Source organism: Acinonyx jubatus, chromosome A3, assembly GCF_027475565.1.
Source record: "Acinonyx jubatus isolate Ajub_Pintada_27869175 chromosome A3, VMU_Ajub_asm_v1.0, whole genome shotgun sequence".
In the NCBI taxonomy this organism is placed as follows: domain Eukaryota; kingdom Metazoa; phylum Chordata; class Mammalia; order Carnivora; family Felidae; genus Acinonyx; species Acinonyx jubatus.
In genome coordinates, this window is record NC_069388.1 from 8,002,608 (window position 1) to 8,021,815 (window position 19,208).

General features: G+C 41.6%; 1 protein-coding gene across 4 annotated transcripts in view; it reads right to left on the reverse strand.

Moving 5' to 3' along the window:
* DOK5 (docking protein 5) overlaps positions 1 to 19,208 on the reverse strand; it is a 153,466-nt gene that overhangs the window by 65,483 nt on the left and 68,775 nt on the right. For all 4 annotated transcript variants that reach the window (XM_053199797.1, XM_027046516.2, XM_027046517.2 and 1 more), the window contains one exon: positions 15,311 to 15,418. Coding sequence is in view for 2 of the 4 variants with exons in the window: in XM_027046516.2 (XP_026902317.1) it covers positions 15,311 to 15,418 (108 nt within the window). In the remaining 2 variants the exon portion in view is untranslated. The remainder of the gene's footprint in view (positions 1 to 15,310; positions 15,419 to 19,208) is intronic.

Consider the following 19,208-nt stretch of genomic DNA (forward strand, 5'->3'; position numbering starts at 1 on the left):
GAATGAAACTCAATCTACCTCTGACACCGTATAAAACCTAAACTCAAAATGAATCATGGCCTTAAATATGTAACATAAAACTGTAAAATGTTTGGGACAAAACAAACAAACAAACAAACAAACAAACACACAGAGCAAATGTTCAACATGCAAAGCTATACAAAGAGTTCTTACACTTGGCACCAAGAGCATATTCCATAAAAGTAAAAACTCAAATACTGGACATCACCCAAATTAAAACTTTTTTCTGCAAAAGACCCTGTTAAGAGGATGAAAAGATAAGCTGTGGAATGAGAAAAATTATTTGCAACCACATACATGACAAAGAACTCATATTTAGACTATATATATAAATATATATATACACACACACAATTTTATATATATAAATTAAATATTAAATATATAATATATATTAATATGATCTATTATAATTCTATTACATATAATTCTATTATTATACATTACATATAATATTATATTATATTATAATATATAAAAAGATAACATGTTATATTATTATCTATGTTATTGTAATATAATATTAATATATATTAAATATATAGAATATATATATATATATAAACTTTCAAAGCTTAAACATTGGGAAAACATGTAAAGAGATACTTCACAGAAAAAAACACAGATGGCAAATTAAGTGTATAAAAATATGTTCAACATCATTAGCCATTAGAGAACACAAATTAAAGCCTCCTGAGATACCACTACCAGAAAGAAAAATATAAAAATAGTGACAACACCAAATGCTGATGAAGGTGGAGGGTCACTGGGACACTCACACGCCGCTGGGGAGAATGTGAAATCGCACAGCCGTTCTGTAACCCAGTTTGGAAGTTTCTTACACAACTAAAGACGCAACCCCATATGATCTAGCGGTGGCACTCTTGGGAATTTAGCCTACAGAAATGAAACCTTTATTTGTAATAACCACAAACGAGAAAGAACCTAGATGCTCTTCAGTGGGCGAGTGCAAACAACCAGTGGTAATCCTTCCGAAGGAATATTGCTTAGCAATAAAAAGGAAGGGGCTACTAATACAACTTGGATCAATCTCAAGGAAATTATGGTGAGTGAAGAAAGCCCATCTCAAAAGGTCGTATTTTGCAGGATTCTTGAAAAGAAAACATTATAGGGGCGCCTGGGTGGCTCAGTGGGTTAAGCGTCCGACTTCAGCTCAGGTCATGATCTCGCGGTCTGTGAGTTTGAGCCCCGTGATGGGCTCTGTGCCCACAGCTCGGAGCCTGGAGCCTGCTTCGGATTCTGTGTCTCCCACTCTCTCTGTCCCTCCCCCACTCGTACTCTGTCTCTCTCTCAAAGACAAATAAAACATTAAAAAATTTTTTTAAAAAGAAAACATTATAAAAAACACATTATGGGACTGGAAGATGTAATTATAAAAGGAAACACAAGGGACTCTTTGGTGATGGAATCGTTCTGTATCTTAACTAAGGTGGGTGGGTACAGAAACCCACAGGTGATCAAATTGCATAGAAATAAACACATGCACACACATATGAGTACAAGTAAAACCGGGCAAATATGACTGAAAGCAGTGCATTGTATTAATTTCAGTATCCTGGCTGGGATAGTGTATTACAGATTTGCAAAATGTTACCACCAGGGACAACTGGATAAAGGGGACACATTTTTCTCTGTGTTATTTCTTACAAAGGCATAGAAGTCTATAATTACCTCCAAATAAAGTGTAACTTTGAAAAATGTAAACAAAGAGTTTTCAAATGTGCTCCAAGGAACATCTCTGTAAGTCTCTGGGAATGTGAGGAAGAGGGGGGTAAAAATGAATGTCTGGGGACGCCTCAGTCGGTTAAGCATCTGACTCTTGATTTCGGCTCAGGTCGTGATCGCACAGTTTGTGGGATCGAGCCCCACATCGGGCTCTGGGCGGACAGTGTGGAGCCTGCTTGGGATTCTGGCTCCCTCTCTCTCTGCCCCTTCCCGCTTGTATGCTCTCTCTCTCAAAATAAATTAAAAATAAAACAAAGAAAAAGAATGTCTGGATCTCTCTTCCCCACGCCAGCCTCCACTCTGGCTTCATTGAAAACAGCTCTTTCTTTTATCTACTTAAATGCTGGGCCATCTAAATAAGGCAACATATGAAGTAAAGAGTCTATGTCAGGGAGGCAGTGAAGCATGGTTATTAAGAATGTGGGTGTCAGAGCCAGACTGCCTAGGCTCCAGCTCTAATTCTGTCACCTCCCAACTGCATAATCTTGGTCATGTTCCTCAACTTCACTCATCCTGAGTTCCTTCATCTGTAAAATAGGAATAATAAAAGTATCTCTCATGAAACTCCTGTAGAATTGAACTAACATCTCTGAGTATGTTCAATGCCTACTGGGACAAAGTACACCCTCAGTAAGTATCAACTACTATAAATAACCAAAGGAAAACCTCTAGCTTAAATGGTATTGTCCAAAAGCACACCTATTTTTTATTTTATTTATAATTTATCCCAAAGGGTTTAGAGAGGGTCGAGCAGAGTATAAAGGCCTGCCTTACATTATTTTTTTACGTCTTCACACAACCTTGTGAGGCCAGTCTTATTAACATTAATCCCACTTTGTAGAATTGAAACGTAGTAGATGGCCTTTCTGTCCCCAAATCCATGGTGTACTATTCTCCCTGCCACCACAAATTCAACCAACATTTAATGAGTGTGCATTGTATTCCTTATCTTGATAAAGATGCTGAGGGCACAGAGTCGAACACACAATACAGGATCGCTGGCCTCCTGGGGTTTATTGTTAACTAGCAGTAAACCAACGAAGAAATAAATGTGTAATGTAACTTTCAACAGTGGCAAGTGTTAGGAGTTTAATAAGAAATGTCATTCAGACTTGCACGGAGGGTTCACGTTAGGCCTTTTTGAGGCAATGCGTTAACATCTAAAGTAAGAGAAGAAACCACGGGGCAAGGCTGGGCAGACCAAAGGAAGGGCAGGTGCAAAGGTCCTGAGGTAGGTGAACAAGGTAAAAGGAGGCCAGTGTAGCAAGGTGGCAAGTGGCACGGGGTGGTCTGAGATGTGTGCTAGAGCAGAATCACTCGAGGCCTTAGTTTGTGGTAATGGCCGTGAGTTTTGATACAGTTCGAAGGGTGATGGGGAGCCTCAGAAAAAAAATTACCCTTAGAGGCATAGTTTTGAAACCAGCTTATACTTACATCTCACAGATGGCACATGACCCAATGCCACGGTAGGTGCTACAATACAGACTGATACCACCTTCCGTCTCGGGTCAGGCGTGGTTGACTACCTGACAGACTTGTCCTTTCTCTCTGATTGGGGTCTGTGTCGTCCTCTGCCCTTGCAGAGCAGGCACACGGAATAAATCCACCTTTGACAATTTCAGTGAGTGCTTTTGATGAAAATGATATTTCAGGATGAGTATGGGTGGCTCGGATGAAAATCTCACTGCAGGTGAAGCGTTGGTGACATTTTTTCAGTCACGACACATGTATGTACATAAGCTAAAATAAATAACTGAAAGAAAACAAGATGTTAGGGGCCCCTGGGTAAGTCCGCTGGTGAAGGATCCAAGTCTTGATCTCAGCTCAGGTCATGATCTCATGGCTCATGAGTGTAAGCCCCGTGTCTGGCTCCATGCTGGCACTAAGAGACCTGTTTAGGATTCTCTGTCTCCCTCTCTCTCTGCCCTCTCCCCTGGTCTCTCTCAAAATACATAAATAAACTTTAAAAAAAAAAAAAGATGTTCGTTTCATTACAAAGAAAGTATTGTAACAGTTTTATTTGTTGTGTATACATGCAAAGATAACAGACATACTAAGTACAGTGTCACTGTGGATTCGTGCAAGATCATCACTTTCTCTTTCTACTGTTGTTCAAGAGGTAACTCAGGGAGGGGGCACCTGGCTGGCTCGGTCAGTTGAGCGTCCGACTTCGGCTCAGGTCATGATCTCGCGGTTTGTGAGTTTGAACCCCGCGTCGGGCTCTGTGCTGACAGCTCAGGGCCTGGAGCCTGCTTCGGATTCTGTGTCTCCCCATCTCCCGGCCCCTCCCCTGCTCATGCTCTGTCTCTCTCTGTCTTTCAATAATAAATAAACGTTAAAGAAAATTAAAAAAAAAAAAGAGGTAACTCAGACATTACAAAAAGTTGCGGTGGGAGCCTACAAGCCAGGGCAACCCAGAGAAATGTTTGATTTGATCTGTATTGCATTTTACAAATACACTTAAACATTAGAAGTTCTCACACACACCCACAAAACAAACCAAAAAACCTGCATTTCCCGTTTCTCTTGAGAGCGTGGAATACCTAACAACAGTGGGCTCATATTTCTGTAGTGCAACAGTAATCTGGAACTGGACGATATGAAAGCAAAGAAAATCCCACAAGTTGCAGCAGAGACAAGGATAGAGAGGCAACAGTGCCTTCATCTTGGACGCTGTGCGCTAAGAAATCCCTTCTAACATTAATGGGGAAAGGCAGAGACATTTCAGTAGTTATTGAATGTTACTTACAATCGGTAGAACGGGCCTTTAAAATAATGTAGTCATCAGAATTCATAAGGAAAAGGAAAGAGTTGGTGACAGACTGTATCACAGTGAGCCATGTCGTTAACTTCCTAAAATGGGGAATCTGTTCATCACGTTGGAGGTTGATAAGACAGGTATAAACATATAATTTAGAGTTACAGAAACAACTAAATGGAAAATGGAAGCAAGTTATGGAGGTAGGTCTGGGGAGGTGTGTTACTTTCCTAGGGCGGCACTAACAAAGTATCAGAAACTGGGTGCCTTACGAAAAGATGCTCAACATCGCTCCTTATCAGGGAAATACAAATCAAAACCACACTCAGATATCATCTCACGCCAGTCAGAGTGGGCAAAATGAACAAATCAGGAGACCATAGATGCTGGAGAGGATGTGGAGAAACGGGAACCCTCTTGCACTGTTGGTGGGAATGCAAATTGGTGCAGCCACTCTGGAAAACAGTGTGGAGGTTCCTCAGAAAATTAAAAATAGACCTACCCTATGACCCAGCAATAGCACTGCTAGGAATTTACCCAAGGGATACAGGAGTGCTGATGCATAGGGGCCCTTGGACCCCATTGTTTATAGCAGCACTCTAAACAATAGCCAAATTATGGAAAGAGCCTAAATGTCCATCAACTGATGCATGGATAAAGAAATTGTGGTTTCTATACACAATGGAGTACTACGTGGCAATGAGAAAGAACGAAATATGGCCCTTTGTAGCAACGTGGATGGAACTGGAGAGTGTGATGCTAAGTGAAATAAGCCATACAGAGAAAGACAGATACCATATGTTTTCACTCTTATGTGGATCCTGAGAAACTTAACAGAAACCCATGGGGGAGGCAAAGGAAAAAAAAAAGAGGTTAGAGTGGGGGAGAGCCAAAGCATAAGAGACACTTAAAAACTGAGAACTGAGGGTTGATGGGGGGTGGGAGGGAGTGGAGGGTGGGTGATGGGTATTGAGGAGGGCACCTTTTGGGATGAGCACTGGGTGTTGTATGGAAACCAATTTGACAATAAATTTCATATATTGAAAAAAAAAAAAAAAAGAAACTGGGTGCCTTGAGCAACAATAATGTCTTCTCTCTACAGGCCTAAGTCCAAAATCAGTGTGTCAGTTGAGTTGCTTCCTATTGAGGACTGAGGGCGAATCTGTTCCAGGCCTCTCCCCTAGCTTCTGGCAGGGACCCACAATCTCCGGCATCCCTCCATTCAGCCCTGTGTCTGTAGCATTTCCAATCTCTGCCCCAATCCTCGCCCAGCTTTCCACTGGGTGTTGTGTCTTTTCTTACCAGAACACCAGCCACTGAATCAGGGTCCACCCAAACCCAGTACCCTCATCCTAAATTGATTCCATCTACAAAGACCCTATTTCCCGAGGCCATACTCACAGGTACCGAGGGTTAGGACTTGAACATATCTTTTTTTGGGAGACACAATTCAGCCCACAATAGGAGGCAAGAGGTGAAGTAAGCAAAAGTTAATTTTCATCATAAGCCCTTCGATATCATTTGATTGTTTGAACCTTCTGTATATTTTGTGCGGCTTTTTAAAACTTTAAATATCTGTACAACTGTGACAGGGCTGTCTTTATGATTAGGCAGTCTCCTCCAGAAGACAAAACCATGCAGTAAACTCCAGTGAGTGAGAATGTGGCATGATTCACACAGCTCCTTTTATTCTCAATATACCAAAGGGTCTCCTAATGCTTCCACTATGCAGTACTGTTATGTATAAGTAGGCCACAAATCATTTCCTAGGCACCCTAAGCGTCCTTGGGATCCAAAGCAGCCACTGTGCCAGACATTATGCTGGGCCCCGAGGACACAGAAAGCTAAGAAAGTGCAGTTCCCACCTACAAGGAAATCACAGTCCAACACAGCAAGTGATCACAGCAAGACACTCTCGGTTGTAACAGAGTTCCCTACCTAGAGTGCACTGGAAAATGAGGAACATATATTCAATTGTCCCTATCACTTAGGGTAAACTCTATCAGCTCTCTGCTGCACATGAGAGAAAATCCAAGATCATGAGGTGTGAACACGATAAAAGTTATTCCTCTCACATGAGAGAAATAGAGTCTAGGGCTGACCTGTGGTGCAGTAGGCTGAATATTTGTGTCCTTCCAAAATTCGTATGTTGATGGGGTGCCTGGGTGGCTCAGTCGGTTGAGCATCTGACTTCGGCTCAGGTCATAATCTCGTGGTTCATGAGTTCGAGCCCCATGTTGGTCTCTGTGCCGACACTCAGAGCCTGGAGCCTGCTTCAGATTCTGTGTCTCCCTGGCTCTCTGCCCCTCCCCCACTCTCCCTCTCTCTCTCAAAACTAAATAAATATTTTTAAAAAATTAAAAACAACAACAAAATTCGTATGAATCCCAATGCTCAATGTGATGATATTAGAAGTGTGTCTGTCATGGAGGTGGAGGCCTCGTGAAGGGAATCATTGCTCTTACAAAAGAGACTCCAGAGAGCTCCCTCACCCCTTCCACCACATGCAGGCACACCAAGAAGTCAACAGTCTAAAACCTGGACGAGGGCCTTCACCAGAATCTGGCCGTGCTGGCTCCTGATCTTGGACTTACAACCTCCAGAACCGTGAGAAGTGAATTCCTATTGAATGAGCCACCTGTCTATGACATTTTGTCCCTGTTGCCTGAACCAGACTAGGACATATGGTGTCGGGGAGCACAGACCAGACCCAGACATCTCCCTTTTATGGGACTTTTATGGGACATGTCCTGCTGCTTCGCCATCCTCAACCCAGGGGCTTTTCCGTATCGTGGGCCAAGATGGCCAACGTCCATTTTCTAATCAGCAGGAAAGAGAAGGAGATGAAGGCCAAGGCATTCTTCCCTGTTACACCCCTTCCGGCCAGGATTTAGTCATACAGCCACACCTCACTACATAGGGGTCTTTTCCTTGGGTAGCCTTGTGTTCAGCTGAAACCCAGCTGGCCACCACCGATGAAGAAAGCGTGTGATTAAGGGTCCGCAGCAACCAGACAGACTCTGCCACCAGCATCCACCCACTGCTCGCAGCACGACCAGTGCATCCAGGCAGAAGGGGCCCAGAAGACAGGCTAACTTGGGGTGCATCGGGAGGAATTACAGGGAGGTAAAGACACAGAAGAGACTCTGAGGGATCATTCACGTCTGCCACGTGGACAGGGAAGGAAGGGTATCTGTGTAGGGGAAGGAGCATGAGCAAATGTGGTGATGGACTGGACAGGAGACAGGAGAGGGGATAAGGAAGAGGGTGAATCCAGGACAATCCTTTGGCTTCTGCCTTGAATAACAGAATAGGTATCAGTGCCTTACCCTGAGACACGGAACTCCAGAAAAGAACCAACCCTGGGTAGGAAAGATAGCTAATTCAATTGTGAATGCATTTCAGGAGCCTTTGGCACACTGGTGCATACTTTTACCTCCTTGAGTATTTGAAAAAGGGAAATGTGGTTCAGGTACTACAGTTACCCCCTTCTACCCATCCTACTTCTGCCTACGAAATGTGGGTATGGAAGCATTTACCAACGGGGAAAAGCATCCAAGTAATAAGCTGTAATTTAACCTGTGGAGATGTCAACAGGCATATTCTCACTGGCATAAGTGAGGGAAGTTTCCAGAACAGAGTCTGGTGGGTGGTTTCGTGCACAAAGAGGGAATGACTCCAAAGCACTGTATTGAAAAAAGGGGCTATGATATTATTTTAAGATTTTGAAAAGGTATATTACAGACAGCTACATCACAAGAGAACGTTTTAGAAGAACGAGAAGCTGGGTAAACAAGAATGAGTCATTAGTACAGAAAAAGTTCTGATACACACGCATACACACACACACGAGGGATAAGCTGGTAGAAATTCCAAAGAAATACTTTTGGGGATGCTAGCTTACCGTGAGGAGCCTAGAATCCCATTTTCACAAAAACCAACAACAAGGTCTGGCAATGGGTTTGGGAGACAGAAAGTGACCTACTCACTAAGGAAGGACAGAATGAGAGAACAAATAACTGGCAAAAAAAATAATGGTGATTACCCTTTGCATTGAGAGGGTCTCCCATTTTACAGACACATTCATAAACACTTACTCCTCTGATACCTAAGTTAACCCTATGATTTTGGTGAAGTGTGAATGGCCACCCCCAGTTGCTCACTGTTGGAATAACAGGCTAAACGGACCTTTAATAAACAAGGTAAGACACATAAGCAGCATATCCAAAACTGTGTTCCTTGGAATTATATTTATTTGTTCCATGGAACACGTGATTTTAAAAAAAAAAAAAGGTTGCTCCCTGGTTTGGGAAATGCTGACTCAAAGCTACTCAGGTGTCCTAACCTTTGGCCTCCTCAGGTCTTGTGATAAGCTACCATGGATTATGAATCTCAAGAATGGATGGAAATGTTGCAGTTCCCCAAATTCTTTGACCACAGAACCCTGGTCCTCCTGGAAGTCTCCTCTGCCAGAGTCACCGGCACACGTTCCGGGAAACACTCTATCAGAGAATCTGTCGGAACTGTCTTCTGGCCCAAAGTGAATTGAATCCTGCAGGCTTAGCAATGTGCGATGATGAGGAGGCCATGATGTGACCTGCCTCGGAGGTGTTAAATTAATTAAACAAGGAGGCCATTAGGCTGATGTGGCTGTAATGCCCTGAGAGAATAGAGAAGCAAACCAAATCTTGAGCCCGTAAATGCCTCAAGGTAATGAAGTCAAACACTAAGGACAACCAGTCATAGCCAACTAGGCTTTAAGCTACAGCCAATCAATAACTGCCTTACTCTGTTTCCCCCTTTTCACTACAGAAGTCCGTCCCCAGCTCCCATTAGTGGGGGTCTCCCACCCCTTCCAGTTTGGTGCTGAACAATCTGAACTGATTTCTTCTCAAACTCTTACAACATTCAACATGCCCCAGTTTATCTTTTAGCAGAGGTCACCTCTACACAGACGTTAAGCAACCTACCACACACACACAGTGGCAAAGCCGGGATTAGAAAGCAAGTTTCCCAAATGTGGGGCTGGCATACTCCCCAGTCTACGTTTGCCTTGGTCTCAAAAACAATAGATGGTCTTCCTTCCACTTAGATTGCCTCCCAATTGTTATTCATCTTGAAAAAGCAAAACTATTCATAGAAACGCTCAAGCCCTTCTGGTTGGGGTGAGCAGCTCTGATTTCCTGAATGAAAACAGTGAACTTGCCTGTAACAAGAAGGTCGGGAACTATATTTAAAGTCACTGGAGTATTAATATTGTTGCAATTACAGTTAATCAATTTCACAGCCATCTCTGACAGATGTGGTGCTAGAGGGGAACTTCATGCAAGAGGAAAAGAAATGAAAAATGAATTGCCCTGTATGCACATTATTCATGTATTTATTTTCCAAATTTTTTCATGAGATCATCTTTAGCTACATTTTCAGTGAGGAAGGCACCAACTTTTAAAATTATGCAATTTCCTATTTTAAGACTTTTAGTAAGGATCAGATACGCAGAAAGTGGCATTTTTTCCCCTTAATAATGTCTCTAAGAATGAAACGAGAGAGGCACTGTGCTTTCGTAAATGCTACGGATTTCCTACAGGAGGGCTGTGGCTGCACCATCTCTGTACTGACCAAATAGCATCATGGACAGCTCCTCATTTCCTTCAGAAATTGTTTTATTTATATTCCAGTAAATTCTAAACTCTGGTCACGGTGCACTCCTCACAACCTCAGTATTTTATTATCAAGATCCATGCATTACACAGCATCTGGATAAAAAATGCGTATCGCAGAGTTATTCTGCGCCTTTTTATATGCCCCCAAGAGATTAATATTAAATGTATCAGATCTGAGAGAGTAAGGAGTATGAATGGCTACAGGAACTCATCAAGGTCTTGGAGGCTTAATGTAGATCATCCTTCCATTCTAATGCTTTGAACTTTGGTTAATGATTATTACAGACGAAAGAGAACGTAGCTTACCACCGTCCCCAAAGATTTGCGTATTAAATTCCAAAGCCAGCAGGTAGAAGTCTAAAATAGGGCAAGTTGGTCCTCAATCTTCCCGTTCTGGGTTCACATTTAGGGAGGATCTTTCCAGCCACTTTGGTTTTACATTTGAGTCTGTCCTCCTAAAACTTCCCAACCCTGGCTTTTTCTGCCTCCGTCACTAACCCACTCCATATCCTCCAACTCAAGATTCCCTTTCCTGGCTTCAAGGTGTCTCAGGCACAGATTTCTTTTGGTAAACTAAATAAAAGTATGACACGAAGACATCTGTAGGTACTCTATCTCATCTGTTTATAATGTGCATTGCTGGGGCACCTGGGTGGCTCAGTCGGTTAAGCGTCCGACTTCGGCCCAGGTCATGATCTCACAGTTCCTGAGTTCGAGCCCCGCGGCGGGCTCTGTGTGGACAGCTCGGAGCCTAGAACCTGCTTCGGATTCTGTGTCTCCCTCTCTCTCTGCCCCTCCCCTGCTTCGGATTCTGTGTCTCCCTCTCTCTCTCTCTGCCCCTTCCCTGCTTTGGACTCTGTGTCTCCCTCTCTCTCTCTCTGACCCTTCCCTGCTTCAGACTCTGTGTCTCCCTCTCTCTCTCTCTGCACCTCTCCAGCTCATGCTTGCACTCTGTCTCCATCAAAAATAAATAAACTTAAAAATACATTTTATAGGGGCGCCTGGGTGGCGCAGTCGGTTAAGCGTCCGACTTCAGCCAGGTCACGATCTCGCGGTCCGTGAGTTCGAGCCCCGCGTCAGGCTCTGGGCTGATGGCTCAGAGCCTGGAGCCTGTTTCCGATTCTGTGTCTCCCTCTCTCTCTGCCCCTCCCCCATTCATGCTCTGTCTCTCTCTGTCCCAAAAATAAATAAACGTTGAAAAAATAAATTTTATAATGTGCATTGCCTCTCAACCAATAGTTTAAAAAAAAAGTCTACTATGTATTAGGCAATGATAACTAATAGTGAACCATGCCTCCCCCCCAGCCACCAAACAAATAAACACAAAACCTGCCCTTGTGGACCTTAATTTATGGTGGCAGTATAAAGAAGACAGTAAGAAATAACCAAATAAATATACATGTAGTGGTAAGTACTGAAGAGAAAAATAAAGAGAGTAAAGAGAGATGGGTAGGGTGTGTCAAAGGATTCCATTTTATTATTTTTTTAAAGAGTTTATTTATTTATTTTGAGAGAGAGACAGAGCAAGAGAGAGCAGGGGAGGGAGAGGGAGAGACAAAATCCCAAGCAGGCTCCACGCTATCAGTGAGGAGCCCGATGTGGGGCTTGAACTCACGCCCCGTGAGATCACAACCTGAGCTGAGATCAAGAGTTAGACACTTAACCGACTGAGCCACCTAGGTGCCCCAGGATTCTATTTTAAGTAAGAGATCAAGGAACAGCCTCCCTTAGGGGAAGAATTTGAGCAATGACCTGAACAATGTAAGGAAATGAGCGATGTGGATATTTGCAGGGAGGGCATTCCAAGAAAAGGAAAGAACAAGTTCAAAGGTGGAGTGGGTGGCATGCACTCAGGAAAGCAAAGAGCCCAGGGTGCCCGTAGCAGAACAGAGGGGCATGGGGGGACTGAGCAGATGAAGTGAAATAGGGGGCAGGGCGTCAAATCTTGTGACGGTTTAGACTTGCCTGGAGGGGCACCTGGGTGGCTCAGTGGGTTGAGCATCCAACTTCGGTTCAGGTCATGATCTCATGGTTCATGAGTTAGAGTCCCACGTCAAAACTTTGCACTCATGGTACAGAGCCTGCTTCAGATTCTGTGTCTCTCTCTCTTCCTGCCCCTCCCCCACCCATGATCTCTTTCTCCCTCCCTCAAAAATAAATAAACATTAAAAAAATTTTTTTAAACAAAAACAAAAATGAAGACTTGGCTGAGGGTTTTGCCTGGAGTACCATGATGTGATATTTTGAATAGACTCTAGAGGGCCGGGCATTAGGGAGCCCCATGGCTTAGACCACAGTGGTAGCAACGTGGTTGTGAGAACGTCTGGAGTCTATGCATGTTGAACACAGAGCCAACACCACTTGCTGACTAATTGGATTTGGGGAGTTCCTATAAAGTATTCCTCACTCGTCCTCTTTCTTCTCTTAGGCATGGGAAGGTCTGTAAGCAAAGCATAGCCTATTTCTTTATTTTTCTACATTAAGCATAGGGGATGGTGAGGAATCAGGTATTTCTGGCTGTATCTGGAACTCTACCAAAACAAGAAAGGACTGATCAACATTAGCGGTCACACACAGTAACTAGACAGGACAAGAGTCGGATGGTGTCTTAGTCCTTCTGAGCTGCTGTAACAAATTCCTACAGATGGAGTAGCTTGTGAACAACAGAAACTTGTTTCTCACAGCTCTGGAGGCTGGGAAGCCCAATGGAGAGGCACCGGCAGATTCAGTGTCTGGCGAGACCCCACTTCCTGGTTCACGGATGGCTGTGTCCTCACATGGAAGAAGGAAGGAGGCAACTCCTTGGGGTCACTTTTATAAGAGCACTAATTCAAATCATGAGGGCTCTACCCTCATGAGCTAACCACCTCCCAAAGGCCCCATCTCCAAACATCATCACATTGGGGGCTAGGCTTCAACACATGAATTTTGGGGCAACATAAACATTCTACCATACGCTGGCAAATGCTGAATTGTAAAGTTACAGACAGGCTGAGGTTCTCAAGAGAAGGCTGAGGCATAACCACAACTTCTGGCCAGCTAGGAGATGAGGCCTTTAGATAATCTTGTTAATTATAATGAAGAATGATAAAGAGAACAGTCAACCATGGTAGGGCATCTGGTCACCAGGGTTTGATGATCTGAAAGGTGGAGAGAAGGCATCAGTGCCAGTTAAGGAAGGGAAAAAATGGAAAAGACTCTGCTTTTGTCCTATAGCTAAACCAAACCCCGCCTTGGGTATTCTGAGTTTCCTTTAAGGCAAGGCCTCTCAAGTGAAAATGAAGCAATCCATTTCTGTATCATTGTTCGCCATCTTGTTTTTAGGTAGACAATGGATACATGTGGAATAACTGGGACCTAATACATCTGGTCCAAAATGTCTGCACACCAGTAGCTTCTGGCGTTCCAGAAATTGTGAGATTGGCTCAAGATTATTTGCCAGCATTCAAAGGTAGGCTATCAATGGCTTCAGGGATCACTGCTCCTACCTAATAGATTTGCAACTCAACAACTCTTGCCTAAGGACACAAACCATTATCTGAAATAGTGGAAATATCTGGCATATGGAACATAAATGGTGGGGGAAATTCCAGGTTCATAAAGAGGTTTCCTTCTGTTCTCCCTTATAGAGAATGTAGGCTGGGAATGAAGTTGACCTTGGAATACGGAACTCTGTGATGAGATGGTGAGGAAATGGAACACATGGAAAATGCTACTGTTGACTCCTTTCCCGACTTATCCCAAAGTCTTGCTCTGTGCTTTTTCTTTCCTTATGTATGTACAGATGTGCCTATACAGCATATGCTTTATTTCTCTAAATTGAGAAGGAATACAGCTTGCCCTATGGCTTTTCATTATTGGATAAACCAAGGTGTCAACATAGGCCCTTAATAAGATCTTGTAAAGTCATTACCTGTGGAGAATGTGCATTAAAAAGGGAAGATTATCCACTCTCCTTCACCTAAGCAAATTTCTGTGCTAATGAATCTACTGGTTGCACGTAAAATTTTAAATGGCCAGTAGACTCACTCCTGATAAAAGCTCACCGAAAAAGGAAACGAATCTCAAGATAGAAAACTAACACAATTAAAATGCTCTATCCTAACAATGAACATAATTCCTCTGTAGACAAGAATAGTATTTTCCTGACATGGAAATAACCAGCCCCTTGGGGAAAAAAGAAGTTAACCATGCATTGTTTATACATATTTTCATGAAAAGAGAAAATACAGAGGCTGCCCACTAACAAGGGCCATGAAGAACATTGCCCTGTGGAGGGAAAGACAGGCCTAATTTATAAATCCAAGTATGCCTTGTATTTTCCTTCACTTGCTACTTCTGAAGTATGTATTTTAATACACAATTACTATTCTTAGTGAGGAGACCTCACTACCACTATTTAAACTGCAGATCTGGGGGTTCTCGGGTGGCTCAGTTGGTTGAGCATCCAACTCCTGGTTTCGGCTCAGGTCGTGATCTCATAGTTTGTGAATTCGAGTCCGGCATCGGGCTCTGCACTGACAGTGTGGAGCCTGCTTAGGATTCTCTCCCTCTCTCTCTGCCCTTCCCCTGCTCACTCTCTCTCTCAAAATAAATAAATAAACTTAAAAAAAGTTACGAACGAACAAAAGACAAACTGCAAGTCTGAATTAAATTTAGTCATCAAGCTTAAAAAAATAAACTAATGAGTAGAACTTCCTCTTCCTTCACCAACCCATTTTCCAGGTTCCTGTCCTCCCTCCACATCACTGAATGAAGATCTAATCTGCATCAGGGCACTAGATGTGCTAAAAGCACAGAGACCTTGTCTTTACCCTAAAGGGGCTTCAACATTGGGAGTTGAGTTTACTATGCAAATCGAGCATTTACAAAAGAACTTGGTAAATTCTACAGTAGAGATTGGAAAGCAACAACAAATAGTAGGAAACCAGAAGAGTGACTTTACATTAGTCAATTACTTTAAACAATTAACAAGTAGATAGTAACTTAAAGATGTTTTGTCCTTGGGAAAAGCCTTATTTGCACCTTTGTTAAATAATCTCGACAAGTTTTCAGATTCAATGAACTCAAGTTTACCTACTTCTGAACAGATTTCTAGAAAGTTACAACAATCAAGTTTTACCTTATGGTAACACCTAAAATATGCAGCACGTTCATCAGAAAATTTCTCCAGTCTTTTTGGACCTTTGCTTGAAGCTTTCTTGAATACTAGCCAGCATCGCTGATATATCTGGAAGGAAATACAAAGACACAGTTCAGCATCAGTGACTCAGATATCACTTACATTTGCATTTAAATGTTTTCTCTTTGATGTTTTCACCTGTAAAGTATTCATAAGCCGTAAGTGTGATGCCACTTTGGGAAAATAAAAATTTTAAACCCGAAATTGTTTCCACAACAGGTGTATTATGTCATTCATTTACTGGAATCAAATGAAAATGAGTATTTGAAAGCAAATTTCTTAACATTTCAATAACAGTATCAGTAGAAACATTTCAGGAAAAGTCCCAGAGATAAAAATCTCAAATCAGCGCAAATAGCATAGGTATTCATGGCACGTGCTCTCATTTCAAATGCAATTAAATATGGAACTCATAGGCCCAATATATGCTGAAGGTTTCACTGACAGTCCAACAGAAAGCCCTTATATATCATATGACAATCCTCACAACTGATGGTCAGGAGTGGGCCAGACACTGGACTAACTAATAAATGACTGATTAACACCAACCAGATTCTCCCTCAGAAAATCCAACCCAGAGGCTCAAAGATTACTCAGACTGAAGAGCAGTCTGAGTTAAGAGGTCTATACTCGTAGGTTATAAACTGAGGTTGGTGACCATGTTGGATCATGTGCCTAACAGGTAGGCAGTGGAACCTGGTCCAGAGAACTAGGTGATTTCTACTCCAGGCAGAAGAGACATTTTAGTTCTCTGTCATCTTTCTGCTGCTGACTTTGTGATCTAGCCCTTCCCTTGATTTTCTTAGAAATCATCTTCCCCACCGTCAACAGCACTCTTAATTGACAGAGGCTGAATGGAGTTCTGATTCTAGCAACCAAAGCTTCCCTGATTAAAATAACCAGTATATACTAAACGAGACACCAAAATTTTAGCCGTGCCACAGAGAGGAAAGTGCAAAGAGCTAATGAGTATACGAACAACAATGTTCTCCAAAAGCAAAATAAAATGAGATGTTTTAACCTAAAAATTAATAAGGATTCATATTCATCGTAATATTCACTGATGGAAGAGATCTGAGTGGCACCCTTCTACTCTGCTGGTGACCTCTTAAGGCAATTTGACAACAGATATAAAGAACCTGAAGAGAGTAAGAATCTATCCTAACGAAAGAGCCCAAATGCAGGCCAACACTGAAGGAGGAATTCTGCATTCAAGGGCAGACAGGTGGGTAACAATTCAATCACAGTTATCTCCCTGATCCTTAAATCATCTTCTAAGTATGTACCATATTTAGGTGGTTTTGTATAGTCAACCCATAAATGAATTTTATGCACTACGAAGTTTAAGAACCTTGGAGCTAGTAAGAAGAAAAAAAGTCCACATAAAACATTTGGTCATTGAAACCATACTCCATTGAAAATGCATTCTACTATTTTATTAATAACTGGCAGATGGATGAAGAATTCAGGTTTGCTACTATTTATCCTCAATGCTGAATAGATTCCATTTCTCTCTGCTCACTGGGTGAACTAAACATTCATTAATCGTTTTGTTTGGGATAGTAAAAAGAAAATGAAATCCACTCCACTTTGAAGTTTTGCTCTGAACACAGAGGGTAAGATGTGTGCCTCAGCCTGCTGAATGTATAATATAATCCTAGCATTATTATTTATAATAACAATAAATAGAATAATATATATACTATGTGCCACCAATAATGTGTATGTTATCTATCTATAAGGATAACATAGGAATTTCATTTGAAACAAATTTCAGAAAGAATTTCCAATGACATGAGAAAGTGCATAAAAGTGGGGTTTTTTGGCTTGTTTTTGTTGTGTTTAATAAAAATTAATATTGCAAATTAAATGAAAGACAACTGTTATTTCCTAAATATCCAGAGGTATCAGTAAAATAGTGCAATCAAAATCAGTTATTGGCTTTCATCTTGCACAGTCACTGAACTTAACAAGAGATGTAAAAACATGGAGACAGAAGTGGAAAAGCAATTTAGTGGAGAAAGGTACACTTTTAAACAAATGGCACTGGAATAATTGAACATCCATAGGAATAAAAAAAAAGTACACACACACACACACACACACACACACACACACACACAAATACCTTAACCTAAAACAATCACCTTAAACAAAAGTAAACTCAAATGGACTTAAATATAAAACAAAACCATAAAACTTTAGGGGAAAAAAGTGTTTGGGATCATCATCTGGACAAAGAATTCTTAGACTGCATACCAAAAGCACAATCCATAAAAGAAAAGCTTGCCAATTTGTACTTCCTCAGAACTTAAAATTTTTGCTCTGTGAAAAACTGTCAAGAGGATGAAAAGACAAGTTACAGAATGGGAGGAAATATTTGCAAACTGCATATCTGACAAAGGATTAGTATCTAGATATATAAAGAACTCTTAAAATTCAATAGTAAAGAATCAAACAATCCAATTACAAAATAGAAGTTAAAAAAAATGTTTATAAACATACATTTCACCCATAAGGAAGCACAGATGATGAAGAAGCACATGAAAAAATGTTCAATATCATTAGTCATCAGGTAAATGTAAATTAAAACCACAGTGAAATATCACTACACATCTCTCAGATTGGCTGAAATTAAAAAAAACTATAATACCACCAATCAAATGCTGAAAAGGATATAGAGAAATTAGGTGTCTCATACTTTCCTGGTGAGAATGTAGAATGATACCGGAACTTTGAAACACAGCTGGGCAGTTTCTTTAAAAACTAAACAAGCAACATGACCCACAGTTGCTTTCTTAAGAATCCATCCCAGGGAAATGCAAACATCCCCGCCCCCCCTCCCCCCCCCCCACACACAATTTGAACATAAATGTTCATAGTAGCTTGATCTGTATCAGCACAAAACTGGAAGCACCCATATATTCTTCAACGTGCTAATGTGGTACATCCATATCACGGAGCACTTCTTAGCTATAAAAACAATTTAACTAGCAATATTGCAACAATTTGAATGAGTCTTCAGATAATGATGCTGAGCAGATCGGGGGTGGGGGGGGTGGAGGGGAGTGAAATCCAAAAGGTTACGTACTGTAGGACCGCATTTATAGCATTTTTTAATGACAAAATGACAGAAATGGAAAACAGATCCATGATTGTCAGGGGTTGGGGACGGGAAGTAGCTTTGTCGACAAAAGGGGAACATAAGGGATCCCTGCAGCAATGGAATTGTCCTGTATCCTGACTGTGTTAATGTCAATATCTTGGCTATGATGTTGCATGATAGCTTTGAAGATGTTATCAATCAGTAAAACTGGGGAAAAGGTACAGGATCTTTGCGTAATATTTCTTACAACTGGACGCAAATCTATAATTATCTCAAAATGAAACACTTAAAATTTTTTCAATGGAAAAATGTAGAGATATTTAAGCAAAATCTTAAAATGACAACCTAATCTAATAGCATTTATCTACATTTGCCAGTTTTCTTTCTGTTGCTATCTGACCACAATCTAATTAACCAATGGACTAAGGAACTTTAAGAAGCCAAGTTGTTGTAAGAGCCATTGATTGGTAAGAGTTCAAACACAAAATCCTTTTCAGGGTAAAGACCCGCACCATGAAAATTAACATTTCCAGTGGTGTGGTTGACACACAGAAGTCTTACCAACATCTCACTCATGTCTGAAGAATGGATGAGACAACTGTTTCCCTTAAAATTTGGCCACCACCAGAAGACTGTAACTACAGTGGGGATAAATGTCACTCTGTCCAAATATAGGGTGTGGAAAACAGGCTGTTATTCTACTATTGGCAACCCCTTTCTTTTGTACGTACC